General features: G+C 39.7%; 2 protein-coding genes across 2 annotated transcripts in view; both read right to left on the bottom strand.

The window, feature by feature from the left end:
• The window catches only part of LOC307139892 (glutathione S-transferase P-like), a 729,649-nt gene that overhangs the window by 100,705 nt on the left and 600,993 nt on the right, over window positions 1–27,951 (bottom strand). The gene's annotated exons all lie outside the window — the stretch shown is intronic.
• trpc3 (transient receptor potential cation channel, subfamily C, member 3) overlaps window positions 1–27,951 on the bottom strand; it is a gene marked incomplete at its 5' end in the record, with an annotated part of 99,363 nt that overhangs the window by 70,895 nt on the left and 517 nt on the right. The window contains one exon of the mRNA XM_079839801.1: window positions 2,993–3,758. Coding sequence (XP_079695927.1) covers window positions 2,993–3,758 — 766 coding nt within the window. The remainder of the gene's footprint in view (window positions 1–2,992; window positions 3,759–27,951) is intronic.

Raw genomic sequence — 27,951 nt, 5'->3', positions numbered from 1 at the left:
TCCTTTTTTTCTTTTCTTTTCCTTGGTTCTGTTTTGAACTTTCTTATAAGTGCTGTCTCCATAGATATGTATACGTAGATGCCTCATTGCCGACTGTTTCTATGGGCTGCTATATGTTAGCCGTCCGCCATTTTTGAGCGGTCAAAGCCGGTTTTACGCATGCATGTGTGAATATCTATATCTGCAATAGACTGAAGCAGTTGATTTTAAAGGATTTAGTTGATCATTAATGGTAGATAATTCTGCATATGCTAAAAATACTGGTTAAAGATCTTATAAATATTACTGATCATCAGAGAACCCCACAGACACATTGCTCTCAACTTTTAATGAAAGCATTGAACTCTTTATGAACAAGTTAATTGGAAAGAAATCATCAACCAATCAGACATCAAAATAAATGATAAAAAAATTGTAATGAAGTAGTAATGTGTTTAATAAACAGCAATATAGCCTATTTATTCAAACCGCTGAATACATTTTAAGTACACTCTAAAAAAGGCTGGGTTAAAAATAACCCAAGTTGGGTTGAAAATGGACTAACCCAGCAAGTGGGTTGTTTTAAGCAAACATTTAACCCAACCGCTGGGTTAAAACAACCCAATTGCTGGGTTAGTCCATTTTCAACCCAACTTGGGTTATTTTTAACCCAGCATTTTTTAGAATGTAGGGAATTAATACAATATAACACATTTAACTAATAACAATTTAATGATTACTTTTAATGTTAATTAGTTGCCGATGCAGTGATCATTAATAAATGGTTTTGTTCATGAGTCATACATTAACTCGTGAGAATCTGTGCATTAGCTTAGCATGAATTAATGCACATTATTTGTGCACCTGTATTGTAAAGTTTTACCAAATATTATTATAATGTGGGTGTAAGTGTGGGTGTCATATACAATCTCACCTGTGAAAGATTATCCCATTTCTTTGGGAATTAAAATTGCGCCGGTTTTTACAATCAGAGGCTGCACATTGTTGGATCTTTTTTTTTTTTACTGTGAGTGACTTCAGCACCTGAAGTGTTGACGTGTGTTCCAAAATGGTGGGCGTCTCGACAAATGAGGTATCTACGTATACATATCTATGGCTATATCAACACAAAAAATATATATGATTGTTGAATAATGCCATAAATGCTTGTACTTGAATTCTCAGGAACGGCTCTGAATGATTCACTGAATCTGAATCAAATTGAGATCTGTTTGACTGATTCATTAAAACCAACTCAAAAGAGTCATATGTTTACGAATCGGACATCACTGTAAAACATTAACATCTAAAAAATAAAATAAAAGTTACTTCAATGTATTTAATGTTTTAAGGTACAGAATGTTATTCGTCGGTTGCGCAACAAAAACGAAAACATGTAACTATTTTAAGTTTTGGCGAATTGGTGGCTGATTTATATGATATCGTACAATTCGTACGTTTTCCTACCAACTGCTTACTTTTTCTAAAAAATTTCATTTTCGCACAATTCACATCATACGAATACATATGAAATCGGGACCTTGTAAAATAGTATTTTTTCCAGTGAGATGGAGTTGAAATGACACTGGAGTGAGACTGAATCATTCTGAAACATGAATAAAAAAATACACGTAGATCTGCAGGATTTTACAGGCGGGAACGGGACGAAGCGTAAAAAGTGTGAGCGGGAGCAGGAAACTGCACATCCGTTTCTTTCTAATGCTGCGTTCACACCAAACGCGAATAGAGCGTCTGGAGCGAGTGATTTCAATGTTAAGTCAATGGAAAGGCGCGCTGACGCGAGTCTGGAGATCCTGCGGCACGATAGAAGTGATTCCACCTCCTTTGCACGTCCAGTTCGCACGAATTTGACGTGAATTGAGCGTCTTGCATGAGTGGTGCTTTTTGTGCATTCAGGCGTTTGAAGTGAATTCGCGTCTGACGCCCAAGTTGAAAAATTTGAACTTCGGCGTCAATTCGCGCTGCGTTAACCAATCAGGAGCCTGCTTGCTGCGGTCACGTGGTAAAGTGACGTGATGAGACCCCACATAGTTTAAAAATACTACTATTGTGTCACAAATGTTAGTTTTAAGACTTTTTCAGGTGAGAATGTAGTTGTTTAAAGCTCAAATCTGTGGTTTATTTGATAAAGAGAGCGCCTATATTTTTCTTAAATAATCTTGTGTTTTTGGAGTTCCAGGCGATCACCGGGCACTCAGCGCTCATTAACCCCGGCGAGAGCAGCCTTTCCTCGGCCAGTCCTTCTGACATTTGACGCTGGCTCTGATGTCCTTTAGGGGTTCGTCTTGTGTGGATCTAACAGGCGATCTTTGCTCTCATGAATCATCATTTGTTGTTATTTTTTTTTAGGATATTTAAATAAACATGCAGTGAAGATAATGTAGGAGTTGCCTGGACCACATTTGTGTGGGTATCAATGTTTAATATATATTTTTTAATGAAAATGAAAAGAGGCCACTGAAAAGGAGTGGTGTTTTATGACATATTTCTCCTGGCGCGCCTTGAACGCGCGTCTATTTCGCTTCAAACACTCGATTTATAATTTTTTTTATAAAAAAATCCACAGCGAATTGGACGCACGAATGGATTAAAAATGTTCACGCGTCAAACTAGACGCAATTTTGCCGCTCTATTCGCGTTTGGTGTGAACGCAGCATCAGGCATGTTTATAAAAGCTAATCAAACTAAAGTCTAATCCTGGATTAATCTAAGCCCTGTCTGTGAAACCAGGCATAACATTTGCAAACACAATGCTTTCATGACTGTCACTGATGGGATCAGGAGGGACTCCTGTATTATATTCACGCAATGCAATAATTTAGGAGATTCGCTCTTGTATTTAAAAGTGGTTGTGTCTCCCCAAAACGTTGCTGTGTGTACGTGGCCAATAAAATATTATGAAAAATGTTTAAGGAAAAACAAAACATGATATTAAAGCAAATAATATGGTGCAAGTAAAAAAAAAAAAAACATGTTGGTCCAGTCATCCTACCTTGAACTCCTTTTCGATGTTGGCGAGCTTGGAGAGCTCATTGCTCAGCTCCAGCGCGGTCAGTACGGGGTCCTCGCTGGATAGAGAGAGATACGCCGGGCTGGCGAGTCCACGATATGCGTTTATCCTAGACCGCGAGTGGCTGAACGCGTCCTTCCTCTGCTTCTCGGTGCACTCGGCGCACTTGCAGAAGTAGTCGTGCGGCCGCTCGATCCGGGCGCCCTTCATCAGCAGCATGTGCACCACCTCGTATTTCTGGCAGTGGGCGGCCAAGATGATAGGCGTGATATCAGGCGAGAACCGTGTGCCGTCCTCGTCGTACGAGTAGAAGTCGTCGTCCTGCAACTCACTGGGGCTGCGGGTCAGTCGTTCGAAGCCCGCGAAGGATGGATGTCCCAGCAGGGCCTCCACGATCCGGATGTAACCTTTGGAAATCGCCAGCAGGAGCGCATCCCCGACACGGGCCAGGTTGTCTCGCCGCAGGAGCAGCTCGGTGACCTCCAGGTGTTCGTTGCCGACGGCCAGCTGCAGTCCGTTCTGTCCCATGTAGTCGACGCAGTTCACGTTGAGCGTGGACGATTCTTCCAGCATCTTTCGGACCACCGGAATATTGCCGTACTCTGCTGCGTCTAGAAAGCGTTCTTCCTCCGCTGTGAGGCTGCTGCCCCGAGCGTTGAACATGAACGCCGGTCCACGGATCGCCTGCCGCCGGCCCTTTTCTCGCTGTAGGGTCATCCTGCGATGGGGGAAAGCATCCGATGAATTCCTGCAAAGTGAAAAACAAGTATTTTTAGCTTGTGCGTATTACAATCAGACCCTATCCATCAAGCTCATCCAAGTGGAAGTGACTTCCTCTGCACCTAGACGCTTGGTTAAATCTCACATCACTCTTCATCCAACAAGTTGAGTGTCTCACAGAGAGCTGACAAGTGCTGTATCATCAGGGACGGGATCCCACAGGGATGCAAAGCGGAAGGTGATTCAGGCCGGACGGTCCTGCTGAGGGCGAGATCGCCCTCTGGCTTTTAATAGCTTTTTAATGAAACGCAACAGATGCCACATTCAGACAACAGGTGGGAGTCTTATTGAAGTGACGTCTGTGCTAAAATCCAGCTGACTCACATTTAGTAAGCACTCGAGGTGAACAGAACAGACAATAGCAACAGTAAATGAGTGAGTTTTTCCCAAAAAGGAAAATTATCCCATAATTTACTCACCCTCAAGCCATCTTAGGTGACATTCTTCTTTCTGATGAACACAATCAGAGTTATATTAATAAATATCCTGGCTCTTCCAAGCTTTATAATGGCAGTGAATGGTAATGGAAAAAAGCTAAATCCATCACTGGCTTCCGGTTTGGCCATAGGCAAGTCTAGTTCCGGCGGAAGATTGATTATAAATATGGATTTTTTTTTTTCAGAAACACATGGCTTCACTTCATAAGACCTTTATTAACCCCTGGAGCCATATGGATTACTTTTATGATGGATGGATGCACTTTTATGATTGATGGATGCACTTGTATGATGGATGGATGCACTTTTATGATGGATAGATGCACTTTTAAGATGAATTGATGCACTTTTATCATGGATGGATGCACTTTTATCATTTTTTTACGATGGATGGATGCACTTTATGATGGATGGATGCATTTTACGATGGATGGATGCACTTTTACGATGGATGGATGCATTTTACGATGGATGGATGGATGCACTTTCTGATGGATGGATGGATGGATGCACTTTGCACTTTTATGATGGATGGATGCACTTTTATGATGGATGGATGCACTTTTACTATGGATAGATGCACTTTTACGATGGATAGATGCACTTTTACGATGGATGGATGCACTTTTACGATGATGGATGCACATTTACGATGGATGGATGCACATTTACGATGGATGGATGCACTTTTACGATGGATGGATGCATTTTACGATGGATGGATGCACTTTTACGATGGATGGATGCACTTTTACGATGGATAGATGCACTTTTACGATGGATGGATGCACTTTTACGATGATGGATGCACGTTTACGATGGATGGATGCACTTTTACGATGGATGGATGCATTTTACGATGGATGGATGCACTTTTACGATGGATGGATGCACTTTTACAATGGATGGATGCACTTATGATGGATGGATGCATTTTACGATGGATGGATGCACTTTTACGATGGATGGATGCATTTTACGATGGATGGATGCACTTTATGATGGATGGATGCACTTTATGATGGATGGATGGATGCACTTTGCACTTTTATGATGGATGGATGCACTTTTATGATGGATGGATGCACTTTAATGATGGATGGATGCACTTTTATGATGGATGGATGCACTTGTTGATGCTCCCATTATAAAGCTAGGAAGAGCCAGGATATTTATTAATATAACTCAGACTGTGTTTGGCTGAAAGAAGAAAGTCATATACACCTAGGATGGCTTGAGGGTGAGTAAATTATGGGATCATTTTCATTTTTGGTTGAACTAACCATTTAATTTTGTCCATAAAGCGTTAATGGGCCTGTGGCCTTGAGGCTAGTTGACAAACTCCTGACATCTTGAGACATTCATCATGGTGAAAGCTGCAGGTTTGAAAGCAGCCAGTCCAGTCTCATGCTTTCCTCGCTGCAGTCTGCATCATGCAAAGTCTAAAAAACATCCTAAAAAATGTGGAAAATGGGTTGAGAGTTCTAGAAATTTCCATGACTTTCGACAGTAATTATGCGCTTTTAAACTCCCTTGTATGAAAATTATAGAAAATTCACCAAGACAAACAAACACCAAAAACAAACGTATCCGCTTCAACACAATATATTCCTTCAACAAAAGCACACTGTGCCAGCAAAGCTCGTAAACACTTGAAAACAGAATCAGAAATGAAAAGCCAAAAGAAGCTGCATAAATTATGTTAGTGTACTCTTATAAAAAAAAAAAAAAGTCTTATTTACTACATGCTTTTCCTGGTGATTCCTATATTGGAAGATAAAAAAAAACTGACATTGAAATGTTTTATTTTCCTGCAAAATACATTAGGATATGAAAAACAAATTCACCAGATGACTTAAATAGCTCTTTTTGGAAATAGTTCATCTTTTTAGAATGATTGAGGTGATTTTGTAGGGGAGTGAATTTGCATAGGACATAAACTAATTACAATCATAAGTAAATAAAACAGAACAAAGATACAAATGAAATTAGCAGCGCTTTATGTTTTTCAGGTAAGTCTAACAATATTCAGGTACAGAAATTCAATAATCAAATGTAAAATAACACTGCATAGCCTTCACTTTATAGATTAAATATACAACCCCAAATCAGAAAAAGTTGGGACAGTATGGAAAACGCAAAAAAAAAAAAAAAAAGAAGAGATTTCTAAATTTACTTTGACTTGTATTTCGTTGCAGACAATATGAACACAAAATATTTCATGTTTTGTCTGGTCAACTTCATGTCATTTTTAAATATGCATCCTTTCCTGTCATTCAGACCTGCAACACATTTCAAAAAAAGTTGGGACCGGAGCAATTTAGGGCTAGTAATGAGGTAAAATGGTTAAATAATGATGTGATTTGAAACAGGTGATGTCAACAGGTGATTGTAATTCTGATTTGGTACAAAAGCAGCATCCAAGAAAGGTCTAATCCTTTAGGAGCAAAGATTGGCGGAGGATCGCCAGTTTGCCAACAAATACGTGAGAAAATTATTGAAATGTTTAAAAACAATTTTCCTCAAAGAAAGATTTGGATATTTCACATTCAACAGTGCATAACATAATTAAAAGATTCAAGTAATCTGGAGGAATTTCAGTGCGTAAAGGACAAGGGCTCAAGCCTAAGCTGAACAACCGTGATCTCCGATCCCTCAGGCGGCACTGCATCAAGAATCGTCATTCATCTATAAGCAATATCACCACATGGGCTCAGGACTACTTTGGCAAACCTTTGTCAAGTACCACAAAACGTAGATACACCCACAAATGCCAGTTAAAACTGTACTGTGCCAAAAGGAAGCCCTATGTTAACAGTGTCCAGAAGCACCGTCGACTTCTCTGGGCTCGGAGGCATCTGGGATGGACCATCACACAGTGGAAACGTGTACTGTGGTCAGATGAATCAGTATTTGAGGTATTTTTTGGGAGGAATGGACGCTGTGTGCTCCGGACCAAAGAAGAAAAGGATCATCCAGACTGTTACCAGCAACAAGTCCAAAAGCCAGGGTCTGTCATGGTATGGGGTTGTGTCAGTGCCCTTGGCAAAGGTAACTTGCACTTCTGTGAAGGCACCATTAATGCTGAAAAGTACATAGAGATTTCGGAGCATAATATGCTGCCTTCAAGAAGACATCTTTTCCAGGGACGTCCATACATATTTCAACAAGACAATGCAAAACCACATTCTGCACACATTACAAAGTCCTGGCTGCGGAGGAAGAGGGTACGGGTACTTGACTGGCCTGCCTGCAGTCCCGACCTGTCTCCAATAGAGAATGTGTGGCGCATTTTGAAGCGCAAAATGCGATACGAAGACCCAGTACTGTTGCTCACCTTAAGACTTGTTTGCAGGAAGAATGGGACAAAATTACACCTGAAACACTTCATCACTTGGTGTCTTCAGTCCCTAAACGTCTTTTAAGTGTTGTGAAAAGAAATGGCAACATTACAAAGTGGTAAATGCTTTACTGTCCCAACTTTTTTTGAAATGTGTTGCAGGTCTGAATTACAGGAAAGGATGCATATTTACAAATGACATGAAGTTGACCAGACAAAACATGAAATATTTTGTGTTCATATTGTCTGCAATGAAATACAAGTTTAGAAATTTAGAAATCACTTCTTTTTTTATTTATTTGCGTTTTCCATACTGTCCCAACTTTTTCTGATTTGGGGTTGTAATTAATCTTTGTTAAAGCTACAAAAGAGAGATTAAGATTAACGACACAGACAGCAGCAGGTTTATTAGGCTGCTGTCACTTTAAGAGTGAATGCACGGATCCAATATACTGATACATGTCCGCTTTCTTTCTCAATAGTTTACATTCATGTTAACCATAAGCAACTGTGCTAACGAGGATGTATGTCCTTAAAGCACAAAGAGACGCACATATCTGCTGTTCAAGGTACGAACTGAGTTCTCTTTCGGGTCTTCCACTGAAATGGTTTAAAATCACTTGAATGTTTAAAGGAACACGCCAACTTTTGGGGACTTTATCTTATTCCCCATATCCCCCAGAGTTAGATAAGTCCATACACACCATTCTCATCTCCGTGCCATAACTCTGTCTGACACACCCACCGCTAGCCTAGTTTAGCACAAAGACTGGAGGTAAACGGCTCCAGCAAGCCTAGCTTAGCACAAAGACTGGAGTTAAACGGCTCCAGCTAGCCTAGTTTAGCACAAAGACTGGAGGTAAACGGCTCCAGCTAGCCTAGTTTAACACAAAGACTGGAGGTAAACAGCTTCAGCTAGCCTAGCTTAGCACAAAGACTGGAGGTAAACGGCTCCAGCTAGCCTAGTTTATTACAAAGACTGGAGTTAAACGGCTCCAGCTAGCCTAGTTTAGCACAAAGACTGGAGGTAAACGGCTCCAGCTAGCCTAGCTTAGCACAAAGACTGGAGGTAAACAGCTTCAGCTAGCCTAGCTTAGCACAAAGACTGGAGGTAAACGGCTCCAGCTAGCCTAGTTTAGCACAAAGACTGGAGGTAGACGGCTCCAGCTAGCCTAGCTTAGCACAAAGACTGGAGGTAAACGGCTCCAGCTAGCCTAGCTTAGCACAAAGACTGGAGGTAAACAGCTTCAGCTAGCCTAGCTTAGCACAAAGACTGGAGGTAAACGGCTCCAGCTAGCCTACATTTTCCGTCAGTCTTAGTACACAATGTACCTATACACATCACAACATGTAAATAGGAAAATGTTTATCCAAGTCTAGGGGATACGGTGAATAAGCTAAAGACCCAAAAAGTCGGCGTGTTCCTTTAAACTGACAGGACCTAAAATACGTGCAAATGATAAACTTTCACTCTATTATGGTTAAACTTTGCTCTTCAATCTGAGAATCACATGCTCTTTGAGCCATTGTGCTTGGCCCATACGGATCAATTACAATCCCTATACTTCACATCAAATGTCGGCGCAAAATCTTGGCGCACATCACGATATCGATGCTAAAATGATACACCGTACAGCCCTAACAGAATGAGTTTGTTTAATTTAAAGTCTGAATTTATAGTCTGAAGTGAGATGGACCGGGTCTTCAGGATTTACTTGAGCAGGGAAATTGATTTGACACAGCTCAGGTCCCTCGAGCTCAGACGCCCTCGCCACGAGGGGCCAGAGAGGAGGGGAAGCGTTCAGCTCGAAATCTGCTGCACAAACTCTCCATGCAGACACTTCTACCATGACAATTCAATAAACGCAAAAGCCCTAAAACCCCTGGACTCTAGCAAACAACCCAAAATGACTTTAATCTGCTCTGGGGTGAAGTTAACTTTCTAATGCCACGTCATGAAAACTATTAAACAACATGATATGGAAGTATGTAGTGACCAAAAATGTGAAACAAAGAAACACTCTCTAACATTTACATTATATTTCATGCATTTGGCAGAGGCTTTTATCAAAAGAGACTTACATTGCATTCAACATACCCAGCCCGTGACCTTGGCGTTTACTTGAACTTCACCTTACTTGAGGACAGCCTTTTTAACCTCCTTTTTAAACAGTTTTAGGGGATTTCCACCTGGATTTGGCCTCCCCAAATTGAAAAGCTTCCCATACCCACATACAGTCTCTAAATACACAATTTTGGTGTCATTTTACAAGAAACCCTTTGAAGATTCATAAAACACTGCTAAAAGTGATAAACATGTTTTTTGGGGTATAAATTCAGTTTTGAAAGTGTGTAACTCTGTGAGCTCTAGCACCCTGCAGACAGTTTGGGCTGTTTCCACTAGATTGCAGAAAATACTATCATGTATGCAAGATTTGTTCAAATGGATCTGAATGGAGGAATATTATTATCACATATGCTCTGTATCTGTCTTTGGACTTTTACGTTGAAGGTTATCGTGTTTCCTTGTTTGCAGATCACTCGCTTTACATCAGGCACCACAGAGCCCTGCCTGCCTGTGACAAGATGGCCGCCGGTGATGACGTTAAAGACTCCGCTGTAAGACATCTAGCCTTTATTATAGATATCTATGGTTCAGGGGGCCACGGACAAGCTTAACAACAGTAACGAGGAAACAAGATACACCTGGGGAGACTAAAAAACTACAAAGAACTACAACAAAGCACAGGAAACACTTCAACGTAAAAGTCCAAGGACAGACGCAGAGCATATGTGACAATTACCTTTTTTTATGTAATTTCCGCCTACCCAAATCTCTCCAATATACAGTGGTATAAATGCAATATCCCAGTGTCACAAAATTCTTTTTTCCAGTGTTTGCTGACATATGCTGGAAACAGCCAACACTGTCTGCAGGGTGCTAGAGCACACAGGGCCTGAGATATACATTTTCAAAAATGAATTTATTACCAAAAAAAAAAAAACTGAAATTAATTTATAAAATGGGCTTTTTTTTTTTTTTTTTTTTAAATAAGAAAAATATTTTCAAACATTACAGCTCAGACAACATATACTTACTTGTTTATCATTTTTAGCAGTGTTTTATGTAACTTCAAAGGGTTTCCTGTAAAATGACACCAACATTTTGAATTTAGAGACTGTATGTGGGTATGGGAAGCTTTTCAATTTGGGTCGGTCAAATCAAGGTGGAAATGGTACCAGAGTAATTTAGTGTAAATTAGTGTTCTTTCACATCTCTAGTTCGGTTCATTTGGCCCGAACCAAGGGCAAACAATTATGCATTGTAGCATTTTTCAGCTTTTTTGGTTCCTTTTCACACCACACTGATTGCTTTGGTCCGAACCCGTTGAAATGAACCAAAATGCAGTCACATGACAACATCCACATACTCATTGGCCATGGCGTATTTCCTAAACTGCGACTGTGCGGGCTGGTTTTGTCCCTGGCCATAATCTATTACATTGTTTGTATACACCACAATATGCAAACAATACATTTCTATAATGAAGCGCGAATGCGGCTTGAAAACATTGTTCTAATGCACTGCAAACGCGCATCGCTCGTCACTTTAAGTGAAGATCGCGCTGTTCTTGTGAGTTTTCCGAAGTTGGGACCTAATATGGTCATCAGACAAAGTTTCTATGAGGCTCTGCACCTCCTCACTACTCCAAGTTTGTCCGCGAGCTGCCATGCTAAGGCGCAAACCGTCAACAAACACTTCCTCATCCCATAATGCAAAGCGCAGCTGACTACGGCAGCTGGTTTAGTCCAAAAATGATCAGTGCTTTTTGCAGTTGGGTCTGTTCGAGGTCGGATCACGTTCTCACCACAAATGAACCGCTCCAGAGTTCGTCTGAAAGCGTACAGACACCACCTCTTCAAGCTCTGGTGCGCTTGTTTGGTCTGCTTTTGGTGCGCACCCGAGTGCGATTGCTGCTTTCACACCTGACCAAACGAACCGCACCAAAGGGGAAAACCAACTCTAGTACGATTCAACCCAACTAAATGAGGCAGGTGTGAAAGCACCCCAAGTTACTTTGTGTAAAACAAATGCCAAAGTGATGCAAAGTATATACTTGATGTCGTTCCGGACCCTGTACCGGGTCCTTGGAGTTTAAGAGGTTAAATGAATTAGTTTTGTAAAGATAGCTCAACAACATGATGAATGTCGAGAAATTAAGCGTAAGCATTCGTATAAAAAAAGTTTTTAAGATCATAACAAAAATATATATATTCCCAAAAACATATTTAGAACATGTATTTGGTGAGCAAGTAAAGCTCTTTATCAAATATAATGTTGTTTTTAAGTTTGCAGAATGTTCAACACTCAAACATAAATTCTCAAAAAGGTGCCAAAATAATTGAAATGGTCAAAAAATTTCTAATTATGGCTAGTATATTGTTAACTGAATATTAATATCAGACATACACAAAAACCTAAAGGATTATTAGGAACACACACTAATACTGTGTTTGACCCCCTTTCGCCTTCAGAACTGCTTTAATTCTACGTGGCGTTGATTCAACAAGCTGCTAAAAGCATTCTTTAGAAATGTTGGCCCATATTGATAGGATAGCATCTTGCCGTTGATGGAGATTTGTGGGATGCACATCCAGGGCATGAAGCTCCCGTTCCACCACATCCCAAAGATGCTCTATTGGGTTGAGATCTGGTGACTGTGGGGGCCATTTTAGTTCAGTGAACTCATTGTCATGTTCAAGAAACCAATTTGAAATGATTGGAGCTTTGTGACATGGTGCATTATCCTGCTGGAAGTAGCCATCAGAGGATGGGGACATGGTGGTCATAAAGGGATGGACATGGTCAGAAACAATGCTCAGGAAGGCTGTGGCATTTAAACGATGCCCAATTGGCACTAAGGGGCCTAAAGTGTGCCAAGAAAACATCCCCCACACCATTACACCACCACCACCAGCCTGCACAGTGGTAACAAGGCATGATGGATCCATGTTCTTATTCTGTTTACGCCAAATTCTGACTCTACCATCTGAATGTCTCAACAGAAATCGAGACTCATCAGACCAGGCAACATTTTCCCAGTCTTCAACTGTCCAATTTTGGTGAGCTTGTGCAAATTGTAGCCTTTTTTCCCTATTTGTAGTGGAGATGAGTGGTACCCGGTGGGGTCTTCTGCTGTTGTAGCCCGTCCGCCTCAAGGTTGTGTGTGTTGTGGCTTCACAAATGCTTTGCTGCATACCTCGGTTGTAACGAGTGGTTATTTCAGTCAAAGTTGCTCTTCTATCAGCTTGAATCAGTCGGCCCATTCTCCTTTGACCTCTAGCATCAACAAGGCATTTTCGCCCACAGGACTGCCGCATACTGGATGTTTTCTCCTTTTCACACCATTCTTTGTAAACCCTAGAAATGGTTGTGCGTGAAAATCCCAGTAACTGAGCAGATTGTGAAATACTCAGACCGGCCCGTCTGGCACCAACAACCATGCCACGCTCAAAATTGCTTAAATCTCCTTTCTTTCCCATTCTGACATTCAGTTTGGAGTTCAGGAGATTGTCTTGACCAGGACCACACCCCTAAATGCATTGAAGCAACTGCCATGTGATTGGTTGATTAGATAATTGTATTAATGAGAAATTGAACAGAAATTGAACAAAATTGGAGCAAAGAAATCAGAAATTCTGTGTTGAGTTGAATCACGTTTAGAGAGAGAGAGAAAGAGAAAATGTGAGCTGAAGCTATTTCTATTCCTTTCATTAATACACCCTCTCCATTATCGTGAAAAATGGATCGATTGATATAAATTATGCAGCTCGTTGTTAATCAGGTGCAAAAGTGAGAGTTTTACATGCATGAAATTTTAAAACGCACCTGCTACGTATACATGATCATCATCACGCAGCAATGCTTCACACAGACAGACTGAGGAAAGCCTATCTGTCATTCTGCAGCTCTGTTTACTCAGAAAGAACATCTGTGTGTATTTCAGAGTCTGGACAGCATGTGCACAGCCACCGGTAATGAGCTGCATCACTCACACACATGCTCATTTTGACTCGGTGATGCATTGAAAGACCATTTCCAGTTCTGAATGAATTATCATGTCTTTCCTGAAAATCAAATGTCAGCACTGAGGTTATAAATCAAGACAGGTGTCACACGTCTTTAGTGGCCAAATATATCACTATATTATTGCCCATCAAACAAGCACTTGAGCTTTGCAACTTTGTGCCACAGACACGAGCAGGACCTCAAACCAGGTGCTATATTTTAAGACTTTTCGCCTGATGTGTGAATAAATGGGTGGGGGACTTTTGCACAAGAAAATATAAGAATCTCTTTAGGACAGGGCCGTAACCACCATAGACATTGAGGGGGACAAGTCCCCTCCAATAATTAACCCTCTGGGGCTCTTCAGTCATTTCTGACCCAATTTTAAAAAATAATAATAATAAAAAAAAATCGTAGCTTCTTCGGAATGGTCCGAAACTTGGTGACTTTATTAGTACTTGGTATATGAACACCAAAAAAATTGGGGACAGGATTTGAAAAGTCCAAGTGGTCGTAAAAAAAATAGTCACACTCAGGACCTTCGGGTCAAAAAATGACCCCCATAGAAAATTAATGGGAAATTGGCAAAAATATGAAAATACGAGTTTTTTTGTGCATACAATCTACAAATCAGCCAGGATGCAGAGAAAGGACTCAGTGAAGAGGTGAATCTCTAAAACATCAAGAGTGCAAAACAGGCAAAAAAAAACACACACACACACACACAAACAAAAACATAATTAGCTTTTGGAATGGCATGCGTTAATTTGTGTGTGCATGTGTTTTTGTGTGTATAAGTGTGTGTGTGTGTGTGTGTGTGTGTGTGTGTGTGTGTGTGTGTGTGTGTGTGAGTTTTCTTTTGTCTGTTTTGCACTCTTGATTCTTTTCAATAAAGTGTGAGTGAGCCGAACGAAAGTCCCGTCACAGACGCAGCCGGAGTCAGATCATCACGAGAGAAGAGCCGAGCAGAGCTGAGGTAAGCGCGGCTGTCATTCTCAGCGCGTGTCCAGTCTGGCGCATTATCAGATCGCATATGGAAGCTTAACTTTCATAGGAATTCATTGAAAAGTTGAAACACTCACTTTGCTCCGACCGCTCCGTTATGAATGCCCGAGGCGAGAGGCCGTGCGCATTTACATTCTGTGAGTGAGATCCCTCCCCTGTGGGCGGGTTGATAACATGCAGAACAAGCTCCTGTAGTCTCTAGCCTCTGGCCAAAGAAGCCTCCGATGACGCAAAATGACGATATGTGCATCATCGGAGGATTTTTTCCGGAAATAAAATGCATAAATCTCTCGTCTCAGGGGGACATGAGGGGGGGAGAAGTACCATTATTTGAATATACTACCGGGTTTCTACTGATACAAAGCTTAATGCTAAATCGCTGAAGTAACCATTTAAAAATGTTCAAATTGCCCCCCCATATCTGAAATTCTTGCACTACATTACACAGCGCTCTTTATGTTGTTGTCGGGATGACAAAAAGGTTGCATTTTAGTCTGGTCTGCCTCAGCGGCCTAAGGCCCCGATCACACAGAACGCGTTTTTGCAGCGAGATGCGCTTTTTTTTTAAGGTGAGACACTACAGGTGAATAGGGATTTTTTTTAAATTACAAGATATCACTGTGAAACTTCTCCAGTTTATTACTGGCGTAAACATAAGAAAAAAATGTATTACAAGTTTTGTGTAAATTAATGTTTTAATATGCAAATGAGGCCTTATATACTTAAATATACGCTCATTTGCTCATTACTTTTCCAAAAACAAAATCTGGAAATTGGAAAGGACCATGTTTAAAATTCTTGGTTCTATTTGTTGACATATTAGATGAGAGGGCTTTTACAGAGGGGATTCTGGATATCTTATTTTGTGCTTTAGTAAATTAGAGAATACTGACAATAGCCTTAAAAAATCAATTTTCGCCATGTTTTTTGGAGTTAAAGGACATATAACTCAGGATAGGAATGATATATCAACAAATCCCTCAGTAAAAGCCTTCAGAATATAGTTCAGTATAAGACTGCAAAAGTTGGTGCTTGTAGGTGCTACTGAAGTGGATATATCTGACTCTGAGTGTGTGAAAAAACTCATTTTAAGAAAACGGCCTTTAAAGTTTTATACTGTATAACAGCATACATTTCTATAAAACCCCCAACCTACAAACAAAATATATATTCAGTTAATTAATATCAGTAGTGTATAATATTTAAAACACGTGGAAATTGATAAATTATTAATAGCAATAGCTATTAGAGAACTACCTAAAGAGAACTACCTTAACAAAGAACACCAGTCACAAAAACTGCAGATGAGCTGTCCCTGTTTGTTGTATTGGTCCATCTATAACTATTTGAATCTAATTCTGACGGGGTTTCGTCGTCTAATCTGTTGTTGTTTACTTTCTTTTTACTAGTTCTTGCTACTTGGTCTTTTCTGTGAGCGTTTATGAGCCGATTTCAGCGTTGTCTGCACTTTCTCTTAGGTGGAGAATACACAAGCAAGCGGCAGCGCCAGAGCCATAGAGAGAGATGGCTCTGGGCAGCGCGTAGTGAGAAATTCACATTGACCAATCAGATGTGGTTTTCGGCTGCAAACTTTCGCGGTTGGTTAGTTCTACAAAGGAAATGTCCATATTTGGATTAGTCAGCGCTGTGTGTGAGACTGAGAGCTTTATAATGATACCAAGCATGACATGTTTCTGTGAATGGAGACGGCACGAGAGATCACGCTAGAATAACTTTTTATGATTTGGGTAGAAATCTAAAGGCGCACGGTCAAGTCAAGTCAAGTCAACTTTATTTATATAGCGCTTTTAACAATGTAGATTGTTTCAAAGCAGCAGTGTTAAACAGGAAAATAATGCAGCATAATTTTATTCAGCTGTATAGCCATTCTGGAAAAATTTCAAGTATCATACAGTGACAGTGTGGGCTTTAGATCAATAATTTGATCAGTAATTTAGTTTAAATGGTTAATTTAGTTTATTATTTAGATGTATTTCGATGTTTAGTTGAAAAATTTAGTGTCCCCAACTGAGCACGCCAAGCCAGAGGCAACGGTGACAAAATATAATGAAATAACCACCTTAATGTGTAGTGTTGAGATTTTTTTAATTTTGACATGAAAGCTTACATGTTAAGGGAGCAAACTGGCCCAAAATCTCAAAATTGACCACTGCATGAAAAAATGATGTTTTCACCTGCCGTGTCTCGCCTTAATAGATTTCTGTTGGCAGAGCGGTTTGCGCGCTGCTTATGCGCCTCGCGTTTTAACCGCCTGCTGCGCCTCGCGTTTTAGAAGGAGCGTTCTGAGCGCATGAAGTTGAAAAAAAAAATCAGCTCTGGGCGGAAAAGCGCCCGACGTCATCGCGTTTTCTTTTCTATTGTCCAATTGAATGAATGGAGAGGCAGTAGGGTTTCCCACCGGTTAATCGGCGTGTGACAACACCGGTTATACCGGTATCACCGACGGAGGCTTTTAAATCACTAATTCTGTCTAACCGAAAGTAACATGCACACGACCGCTCTGAACTGAAAACGCGCCAGTGCGCACACACCGTGAATGACAGCTCGTCTGTAAATGCGCGCCCTGTGAGGCCATGGGTGCGTCTCAATCAGCTCCCTAGTTCAGTAGCCAGGGCACTGATCAGGCATTGATCGGTCTATGATTGAGACGCACGCCATGAATGAATGACAGTTCATCCGTAAAGCCTTGTTTATACTTGACGTGTCCGCACGAGCGCAAGGGTGGCAGTCAGTGTAGCGGAGGCAGACGAAAGTAAACAATGCGCGCTCTGTGCGGCAGTGTACATTTTACTTTCGGTTTTGAATTAGCGCCAATTCGGCTGCGGGTTGCTTGAATTGCAGGTTCATTAGCCTATTATTTTTAATGAAAAACACAACAACAAAACAAATTATAACTCCCTTAAATAGGCGCTTTTATAGATCGCGGAACCAACTCTTCCACGATCATCTCAGTCAGCTCCTCGCTCTCTGATGAATGAAATCTGAGGAATTCTCACGGTCGAATCACGCTTTATTAAGCAGACATGTTCAGTTTTTATTTTTATTGTCTGTTCTCTAACTGAACTAAATTATTTGATTACTATAAAAAAAAAAAATCAAAACGACGGTGGGGCGGTGCCACGGTGGGCAAGTGATGTAACCGGAGTTGAGTCTGAAAACCGGTAACACCGGCAACACCGACTATCGTAGCAGGCCTAAAGGTGCGTTCACACCGGACGAGAATGACGCGGTTTGCGTGAGTGATTTACATGTTAAGTCAATGCAGAGATGCGAAAAGGCATTCTGCAGCGCGAATGGCGCAAATTGAGCGAATTGAGCGTTTTGAACGCATGATTCGTGCGAATCGCTCCAGTTGAAAAATCTGAACTTTGGTGGATATTTCGCGCCGCGTTAACCAATCAGTAGCTTTCTCTAGTAGTGACAACAATGAGGAGAAAATCTGTATATTAATATCTGGTTCAGACAATATGATTATCAATGTGATAACATTAAATGACATGAAACACAACCCAGTCTCTTTTTGTTAGATGCAAGTTTATGTTTGATCAATAATACAAAAGTATAAGTAAAAGGTATAATAAGCTATACATGAAATAAAGCAAACAATTCAGTCAAACATTCAAAGTCAGTGCTAGTCGTCTACAACGGTAACAGTTAAATAGCCTACAAATAAAAAAGTAATGAAACTTCACTTTGCCCTCAGCCTAAACGATTTGCCAGGGCACAAATTATAGATCCATGAGACCAAAGATCGGCCGCTACATCTACACAAGACGAATTACAGCTGGAGACGCCACAGAGACATCAGAGCCAGCGGCAGACGGCAGAAGAACTGGCCGGGGAAAGGCTGCTCTCGCCGGGGTTAATGAGTGCTGAGCGCCGCTGATCCACTGGAGCTCACAACTCCGAAAACGCCAGATCACATGTTCAAATAAGCGCTCTATTTATAAATACACCACAGATTTGAGCTTTAAACAACTACATTAGCACCTGAAAAAGACTTAAAACTACGTTGTCACACATTAGCAGTAGATTTTAACAAAAAAAGACGTGTAAACACAGCCCATGTCAGCCATTTCTCAACGAGACGAGCCGGCTGGCAGAAGCCCCTCCCATGACGCGAATTCGCGTCTGTTGTGAAGAATCTCACGCGCAAATGAAGCGAGTAAACTCAAAATGTTCAAGCGTCCACCTTCGCGCGAATAGCGCAATTTATTTGCGTCAATTGCGTCCGGTGTGAACGCCACATGAGAGGCAGGCTTTCCGCTGTGGCGACTGTTACCTTGATTAGACTGACAGCACAGCTGATTTGGGGGTTTCCTAGCAACGTAAAAAAAAAAAAAAAAACACGGCAGCACACTGCTATTTTCTAAATGAAAAAACGTCAACCAATAAAGGCCTTGCGTTTTCGAACCTGAAAAGTGTGATCGGGGCCAAACAGCGCTCACTGTCAAAATTAGGGGTGTAACGATATTCAAACCGAACCGAAAAAACACGATACGCCACCACAGTTCGAAACCGCGATCCTCTCATGTGGAACCGAACGCGCCCCACCCCTGCTGCCCCAGCCCAGCTCTCACTTCACCTTATGCCACAATTTTTTTTTCTTCCTTGACATTTGATTAAATAGTAAGCAGTACACTTTTAACACCTAATAAGAGCTGTATTTTTCTAAATATTATTATAATAATATTATTTACTAAGTATACACTAACTTTTGTCTTCCAAGTGCATGTGTCACATGACTTGGGCGATCACTCAAGCTGCATAGTGGAAGGACAAAGAGCCAGTTTCCCCAAAATGCTACCTTGGAGTCCCAGCAACATCGTCATTTTCGTAGCTTTTTACAAAATAAAACATCTCTCTCACCTCCTGTCCTGTCAGCCGTTATACTGTGCTCGTAGCGCACGCTCTTTAGTTACACCATATAATCACAACGTATATAAAGCAAGAGAAACCACGAGCAACGTTACGATGTCAATTTGTAAGTCATGAAATAAAAGTAAAGTACCAATAAATCACGTAACTCGTGTGTGAGCTGGGAAGGATTTGCATGCAGTTATGATGTTCATCTGTTTATCAGGAGCAGTTTTCATGTTTCATTATCAGTTCATGAAGTATTGTGTATTCGCCATGGTAACTGTTGTTTCCATAACCACAAAACGCCACTTTATTTTCACCTTATGTTATTTTGCTTATTTTTAAATTAGCGTGGTGGCTACTTTATAGTATTAACAAAAACTGCTATTTAATAGCTTTAACTTATAGACCTATTTATTCATCAGTATTAGTCATATTCATACAATTCATGTGTTTGATAAGTAGGCTACAGTGGGACATTACTTGTGTGTGTCATAAATTTTTATGAAATAAATGTGCTTTTTTTTACATTATGGTAAATTGAGTAGATTATTTTGAGACTAGTGAGGCATTTATTTAATTTAAGTTTACTCAGGTATGGTCACTGCTCTAAAGAAAACGTGAAGCCAATGTATGAAGTTAAATTATTGCTGTTGTTATTATTTAGTTAAAAGTGAATCTAGTGTTATTATTGCTGGCGCCCGACATGAACCATGACTCCACAGCAAACTGAATCGAACCGAACTGTGGCTCCAAAACCGTGGCATGAACCGAACTAGGGGTGCACCGATCCGATATTAGGATCGGATATCGGCCGCGATACTGACAAAATAGCTGGATCGGGGATCGGAAAAATGAACAGATCCACAAGCCGATCCAGGTGTTTTTTTTCCGTCGCAGCAGAACCTACGTCATTCGTCAGCTTCACGTGTGTCGCATGCTAGAAGGGAGCGAGCCAGAGAGTCGGCTGTGTGGAGGAGATATTTCACGCTTGCCACGCCAACTAGTTCGTCGCTGTTTCGAGGGTATTACTGCAAAGTCAGGGTCTTTCCTGCATTGACATTTTTTTGACGGCCAAAGCCTAATTTGATGAGTTATTGTGATTTACGAGTGATGTAGAACAGATGCTGCGCTTGTGACTGAGTGACAGAGAGACAGCTCTGAGAGCTCCTCCCCCGCGCGCGCTCTCTGGGTCTTCAAAATAATCAGTGTTCGCTCTCATATTTCACATATTAATCCAAATCAAAAGCTCGGAAGACCGAAACCATGTTGCACGTGACACATTCGGACAATTTTGTCCTTGAATTATCACTGGGTGTGAATTGCGCTCAAAAAACATTGACTCTTCTCTGACCAGCTGACATAAAGCATACTTTCAATAAGCGGGAGACAAATTATATCCAGTTATGAAGTGTTTTCTGTGTGTTGACATCTTTCGCGATGTTCTAACAGACGGGATTCGCACACAACGCGTCTGCTAATGTCCGATTCGTGACCTAATGACTCCTTTGAACCGAATCATTTTAACGACTGGCCAGAACAACTGATCTGTCCAACACTGAACTCATGAACTCAGTTTATTAATTTACTCAGAACGCAACTGAAATGAGAACACAAGTGTGCTTACCCATTTTAGCAAGAGTGGGTAGTAAGAATTATTTTTAATTATCAACAGTATTTCATCTTATTTCTGTTGACAATGTGTAGTAAAATAAATAGGCCTAGCCTACAATCATTTAATCTGGAGTGAGGTGAAACCAGAACAAAGTTGTTATTAGCTAGCTGAAAATTTTTATTAAATTGCATATGGTAGAAAATTAGACTATTTGTTAATTTGTAATGCTACTTTTTAATATTGATATGATTATATACCAAAACAATTATCTGTAGTGTAAAAAATGTTTGGTAACTGTCAGATTACTATTGTATGTTTGACCAATACACCGTTTTTTGTTTCCACTGCTACATTTTATTTATTTAAAGAAGTTAGATTACATTCTATTTTAGATTTGAATGCACAATTGTTTTTTAAATAAATAAGAATTCAACACCTTACATACATCTGTTATTTTGTCTTAGTTATGTTTAGTTAGTAAAGTCTGGTGCCTTTAGTCTCTTCAAGGAAGGTATAAGGTGGAAGATATACAGTTTATTATTAATTCAACAATATATCGGATCGGTATCGGGTATCGACAGATACACAAAGCCCAGGCATCGGTATCGGTATCTGGACTGAAAAAGTCGGATCGGTGCACCCCTAAACCGAACCGGGGCATTGGTGTATCATTACACCCCTAGTCAAAATCATTAAGATGGCCAATCAAATCAAAGTAGGCGGAGATTACCGGTCAGAGAAGCAAAGCATCAGTTTAACGTTGAAAGACAGTGAGGCAAGCGAAACATTTAACACATGTGAACTGTTTCATGATAGAAGTTAAATGCCTGACAGTAACATCCAGTGATGCAAACTTCTCAACTTTGTCTCAAACATGGCCGTTTTGAATTGAAAATATGAATTTATGTGATCCATGTCGTGAAGTGTGAAGAGACAAGGAACGTTTCATGCTTTCGACATTTTAGGCATACAAATCAAAGTACATATGCACATATTTTAATGCAAATTAATTAGTGCTAGGCAATCAATTAATCGTGATTAATCGCATCCAAAAATAAAACTTTGTGTTTACATAATGTATGTGTGTAACGTACTGCTCTGAGACACAAGGCTGAGGATCCAAACGCAGCTTCAATGAAAGGGTAATCCACAAGCGTAGTCAGCAATACAGGCAAGGTCAAAACACAGGTAGGCAGTCCAATCAAACAATCAAAGCAGAGGACAGCGGCAAAAGGGTAATCCGGGAAACAGGCAAGAAATCCCAAAACCGACACACGTGAAACCAGGGAAACCGCTCAGAAACACAGTGTAACACTAAACAAGCCTTCGCCGTGAGTGACAGAGTTGACCAGGCTTTTATAGGCTGAGTTAACAAGGTAAATGAGACACAGGTGGATGTAATCAGGAATGATGAGTCTAGTCAGAGAGTATTATGGGAAATGTAGTTTGTAATGGAGTGACAGTCCGGGGTGGAGTGCCCTCTGGTGGTAATCACGGGCACTCACACTGGTGAATTGTGACAATGGGCCCTATCTTGCACCCAGCGGAATTGACTTTGTACACCAACGCATGTGTCATTCCTATTTTGTACCCGCGCAAAGCGCGCTTTTCCCTCCACAGAAGCACGTCGCTAAACTAGTGAATGAACTTGCGCTACCTGGGCGGTTCAGCGCAAAAAAGGAGGCGCGTTCCGGCGCAAACAATCCCTGGTGCTATTTTGCTGTTCCATTAAACAATTGCGCCACTGACCAGAAAAAACCTAGTCTAAAGTCAGTGGCGCGTTGCGCGTTGTTCATTATGCTATTTTAAGGGCGCATGCTTGACCATAATGTATAGCGTGCACAACGCGCATACACTTTGCTCATGTAATCTACACAGATGCAACAGTTATTTTTGCAAATCATAAATTGTTACACTAAAAAAATATTAACACATGAGATGACGGAAATCATTGTGGTGTGCCACGAAGTTGTGAAAAAATAGGCATAAATCTAGCTTACAAATGATTCAGGCTAATTGTAATAATTAAGGATAAGACCTGTTTGCCCAATAGTGGCAAGACATATATGTATATAAGGACATCTGACAAATTGGTTTGTCCGTCAAGAACCAGGAAAAAAAAATCGACTGATAAACTGAAAAAACTGTATGACTGAAAAAAAAAAGACTGTGAAATCACCTTTACCATAATGTACAACATTACAACTTCACTTCTCTGTCTTTCACTGCTCTTACAAGCACATCAGTCTCCTCGGCTGTGAACCGCTCCTGGCGTGCGCCTGGTAAATACGCCATAATAATAGCAATCCATAATGGAACTTGCGCACCTGCTTTTAAAGGGAATGTTGGATGACGCTCGGATTGGTTTATTCACGTTACGCCCAAACCACACCTATGAATAATGAAGCTACTTCAGACCAACCCATTTTAGATTTGCGCCGGGCGCAAGAGCCATTTATCCCGCCGGGAAAATAGCAACAGCGCCGAGACCCGCCCACAAAGTTACTTGCGCTTCGCGCTTTGACACTTGCGTTTCAAATCGTTAAAATAGGGCCCAATGTGTTTGTACTGTGTATAATTACTATGTATAGATAAATACACATATATGCACGTATATATTTAAGAATTTTTTTTATATTTATATATATATATATAAGATAAATTATATAAATATATATGCATGCAAATATTTATTAAATGTATACATGTATATACATAATAATTTTACACAGTACACACACATATATATTGTAAACACAAACTTTTATTTTGGAAGCGATTAATCGCGATTAATCGATTGTCCATGCATTAATCGTTTAGGTGATTATTTCCCAACTAGAATTAGACCTAGAATTTCCTTCACTGTTCTGTTTCTGTAGGCTTTATCAAGACATGGTTACAGCCTTGCTTTACAAACATGAGCTGGTAAAATATACTGCGCCTCGAAGGCAATGCAAGTAGTTTTGATCAAATCAATATGTGCGCATATATCTAGTGCATGCTTTTATGACTTTGAAGTTCGACTGGTACTAAAAGCTCAAAGCAGCAAGGCATAGAACGAGTCCCATCTCAAATAAAGCACACGGGGAAGCCATGCATGACCTGAAGCTGCCAAGATCTTGGAGACTGGATAAATGCACACAAATGTAATGCCAACATGCATGACTTTTAATAGCGTTGTCTGGTGGTGGAAATGGCATTGGAAACATTGTTGGAGTAAAAAATACGGCCCCACTTTATATTAGGTGGCCTTAAGTACTATGTACTTACTGTGTTCAAATTGTATTGCAAAACACTTTTGCTGATATCGAGGTGGGATACAGGTAGGGTTAGGGACAGGTGTGGTGGTATGGGTAAGTTTAAGGGTAGGGTTAAGTTTAAGGGTAGGGTTAGGTGTAAGGGAAGTGTCAACTGTGTAATTACAAATGTAACTACAGAAATTAATTACAGACGTAATTACATGCAGGTATTTTTTTAAATGTAAGTACAATGTTAAAACATGTATGTACACAATAAGTGCAATGTATCAAATTATTAATTAAAATGTTAGTACATAGTAGTTAAGGCCACCTAATATAAAGTGGGTCCAAAAATACTGTGCATTACATTTTCCAACCTTTTTTTGCATAATTTGACTAAATTGCATCTTGATTGGAAATGATCAGTGTTGCCAAAGTAACTTTGAAAAAGTAATCTGATTACTGATTGCTGATTACTCCTTTAAAAAGTAACTTAGTTACTTTAGAGATTACTTGTTTTTAAAAGTAACTAAGTTAGATTACAAGTTACTTTTTTAGTTACATTCAGCAGCTGCCGACAACACCCCTGCCGCCTCAACATAGAAATGACAACCGTTTTTGCCAACACTCACTTTATTGGAAGTGCATTTTTAACAGTAACGTCAACAATGTATCTCCAGACATTTTAAGTTGAAATTAAAAAAATATTTCCTGAAAAAAAAAACATATTTTAATAAAAAATGTAATAAAGACAGTCTTTCTTGACTTCACTTAATTACATAAAAACTCTACCTGAGCCGCAAGAAGCAAGCAAAAATATATATTTTTATTACACTGTAAAAAAAAACAGTGCACAGTGACTTGGATAAATTACTTTAATCTGATTACTGGTTTGGAAATAGAAACGCGTTAGATTACTCGTTACTGGAAAAAGTAGTCAGATTAGAGTAACGCGTTACTGGCATCACTGGAAATGATGCACAATGAAAACATTGTTCAAGAGATATTTACCTGGATTGCTCTTCGTTTTCCCTCACACATCACGCATTTGATAAACTTTTGAAAACACTTTAAGCTTACATTTTTCATCGTAGTTTTTAAGAACTTGCTGTAAATGATTTGTTCACGAATACTGAGATTGTCGATGTAGACAATCTAATAGTTAAAAAATACACTGTACAAATTTTAATTTTGAAAAATTACATATTGGCTCAATAAATTACTTCTAGATAAGTATCCCCATGCAAAAAGATGCATTGTACTAATCATACCTTAAGGTCTATACTTAAAATTAAACATTTTTATGATGGATCTTTTGAAAGACTTAAAGGGATAGTTCACCCAAAAGTGAAAATTAGCCCATGATTTACTCACCCTCAAGTCATCCGAAGTGTGTATGAGATTCTTCTTTCAGACGCATACAATCTGAGTTATATTACAAAAATACTGGCTAATCCAAGCTTTATAATAGCAGTAATAGTTGCTCTGTTTTTGAAGTCCATAAAAAATGCATCTGTCCGTTGAATAACGTGCTCCACACGGCTCTGGAGGTTAATAAAGACCTTCTGAAGCGAATCAATGTGTTTGTGTAAGAAAAATATCCATATTTAAAACTTTAAAAAACTCAAGTTCCGGCCGACCGCCTTCCGTATTCAACTTATCAGAGGTGGACAGTAACTAAGTACATTTCCTTGAGTACTTTACTTAAGTACACTTTTTGAGTATCTGTACTTTCCTTGAGTAGTATTTTTTCGGGAAACTTATGACTTTTACTTCACTACATTTTAAAGACAAATATTGTACTTTTTACTCCACTACATTTCTATCAAGGACCTCGAAGTAGAAAGTCGTAGCCACTTTGAAAGTCATTGGATGATTTGTTTTCTTCTTTAAAACGTGATTAGTTTTTGTTTTGTTTTTTGCAGACAGCCTATCAGTAATCACTCTTGTAGGATCACATGAAGTTCAATGAATTCCAAGTATTTTTTGAACACTAATCAATTGATGGCAAAATAGAAGGCGGCAGTTCCCAGACGCAGTGCGTGAAACCATGGTCATCCTTAAAAGTCCAGACGGAGCTTAAACCACCATGATATGACAACCATGCAACAATAATAAAATAATGCGTTTACTTTTGATACTCAAGTACTTTTAAAAGCAAGTACTACTGTACTTTTACTTAAGTAAAAATCTATATTTACAACTTTCACTTGTAATGGAGTGATATTTAACCAATAGTACTTTTTGCTTTCACTCAAGTAATGGAGTTGTGTACTTTGTCCACCTCTGCAATTTATGGAAAAGTGTTGAAAGTGCCTCTGCCGATCGAAAGACAAACGCGACCAGGTACGCTCGTCAGACGTTGCATATGCATCTTGAATTGCGAGAAGGCACTTTCAACACTTTTCCACTGAAGGCGATCGGCTGGAACTTTACTTGATAAAGTTTTAAATATGGGTATTTTTCTTACACAAACGCATCGATTCGCTTCAGAAGGCCTTTATAACACCCCAGAGACGTGTGGAGCAGTTATATGACGGACAGATGCATTTTTTAAGGACTTCAAAAACAGAGCAACTATTACTGCCATTATAAAGCTTGGATTAGCCTGGACTTTTTTAATATTAATCAAAATTGTATTCGTCTGAAAGAAGAATGTCATATACACCTCGGATGACTTTAGGGTGAGGAAATCATGGGCTAATTTTCATTTTTGGGTGACCTATCCCTTTAAGCTAAAGGGACTACGGATGAAAATTAGCCAGTGTTGGCTAAATCTACACTCTAAAAAAAAAGTCTCGTAATCATAGGGGAACCTTTTTTAGTGCTATATAGCACCAATTTTGGTGCTTCAGTGGTTCTTCAGCGGTTCTTCAGAGGTGCTATATAGCACCTTAGTCAAAGAACCGGTGAAGAACCTCTGAAGAACCGCTGAAGAACCACTGAAGCACCAAAATTGGTGCTATATAGCACTAAAAAAGGTTCCCCTATGATTACGAGCCAAGAACTATTTTTGGTGCCATATAGAACCTTTTTTTTTTTAGAGTGTAGCGCATTTTTACATATTTTATATTATTAATGTGTATTGTCCCTGATTAAAGATAGATACAAATTCTTTATTTAATAATAAATAACTTTCAGTTTAATGGCGTCATCAGATTTGGTCAGATTTAGCTCTCTTATATATAGGGACTATTCTGTATTTTTGTGTTCAATAAAATAAAAATAAAAACATATAGGGAGCAATTTTATGGCTACAAGTAAACCCATACACGTTCATAATCTTCACTGGACAAATGACCTTCCACTAGGTGGAGCTTCAAGGTTTATCCCACAGCTTGTTTTAGAAAATTAAAAATATATATATATTTTAAGACTGTTTAGCATTCCTTCGTTTATCGATGTATCAAGTTTTTATCCATGAAAAACTGCTTACAGATGGAAATGAGCAACACGCGAACTAATGTATTTAACACTAAAGAGTATATGATTTTGAAACGTGGTTAATATTTGTCTCAAAGAAACACAGCCTAAATCTTACACACAGAGAAAAAGGGTGTCAAAATTGTACCTT

This window comes from Gobio gobio (genome assembly GCF_949357685.1).
Source record: "Gobio gobio genome assembly, chromosome: 16".
Lineage (NCBI taxonomy): Eukaryota > Metazoa > Chordata > Actinopteri > Cypriniformes > Gobionidae > Gobio > Gobio gobio.
Note: the sequence above shows the minus strand (reverse complement) of the source record. Positions and strands in the feature narration are given on the sequence as shown.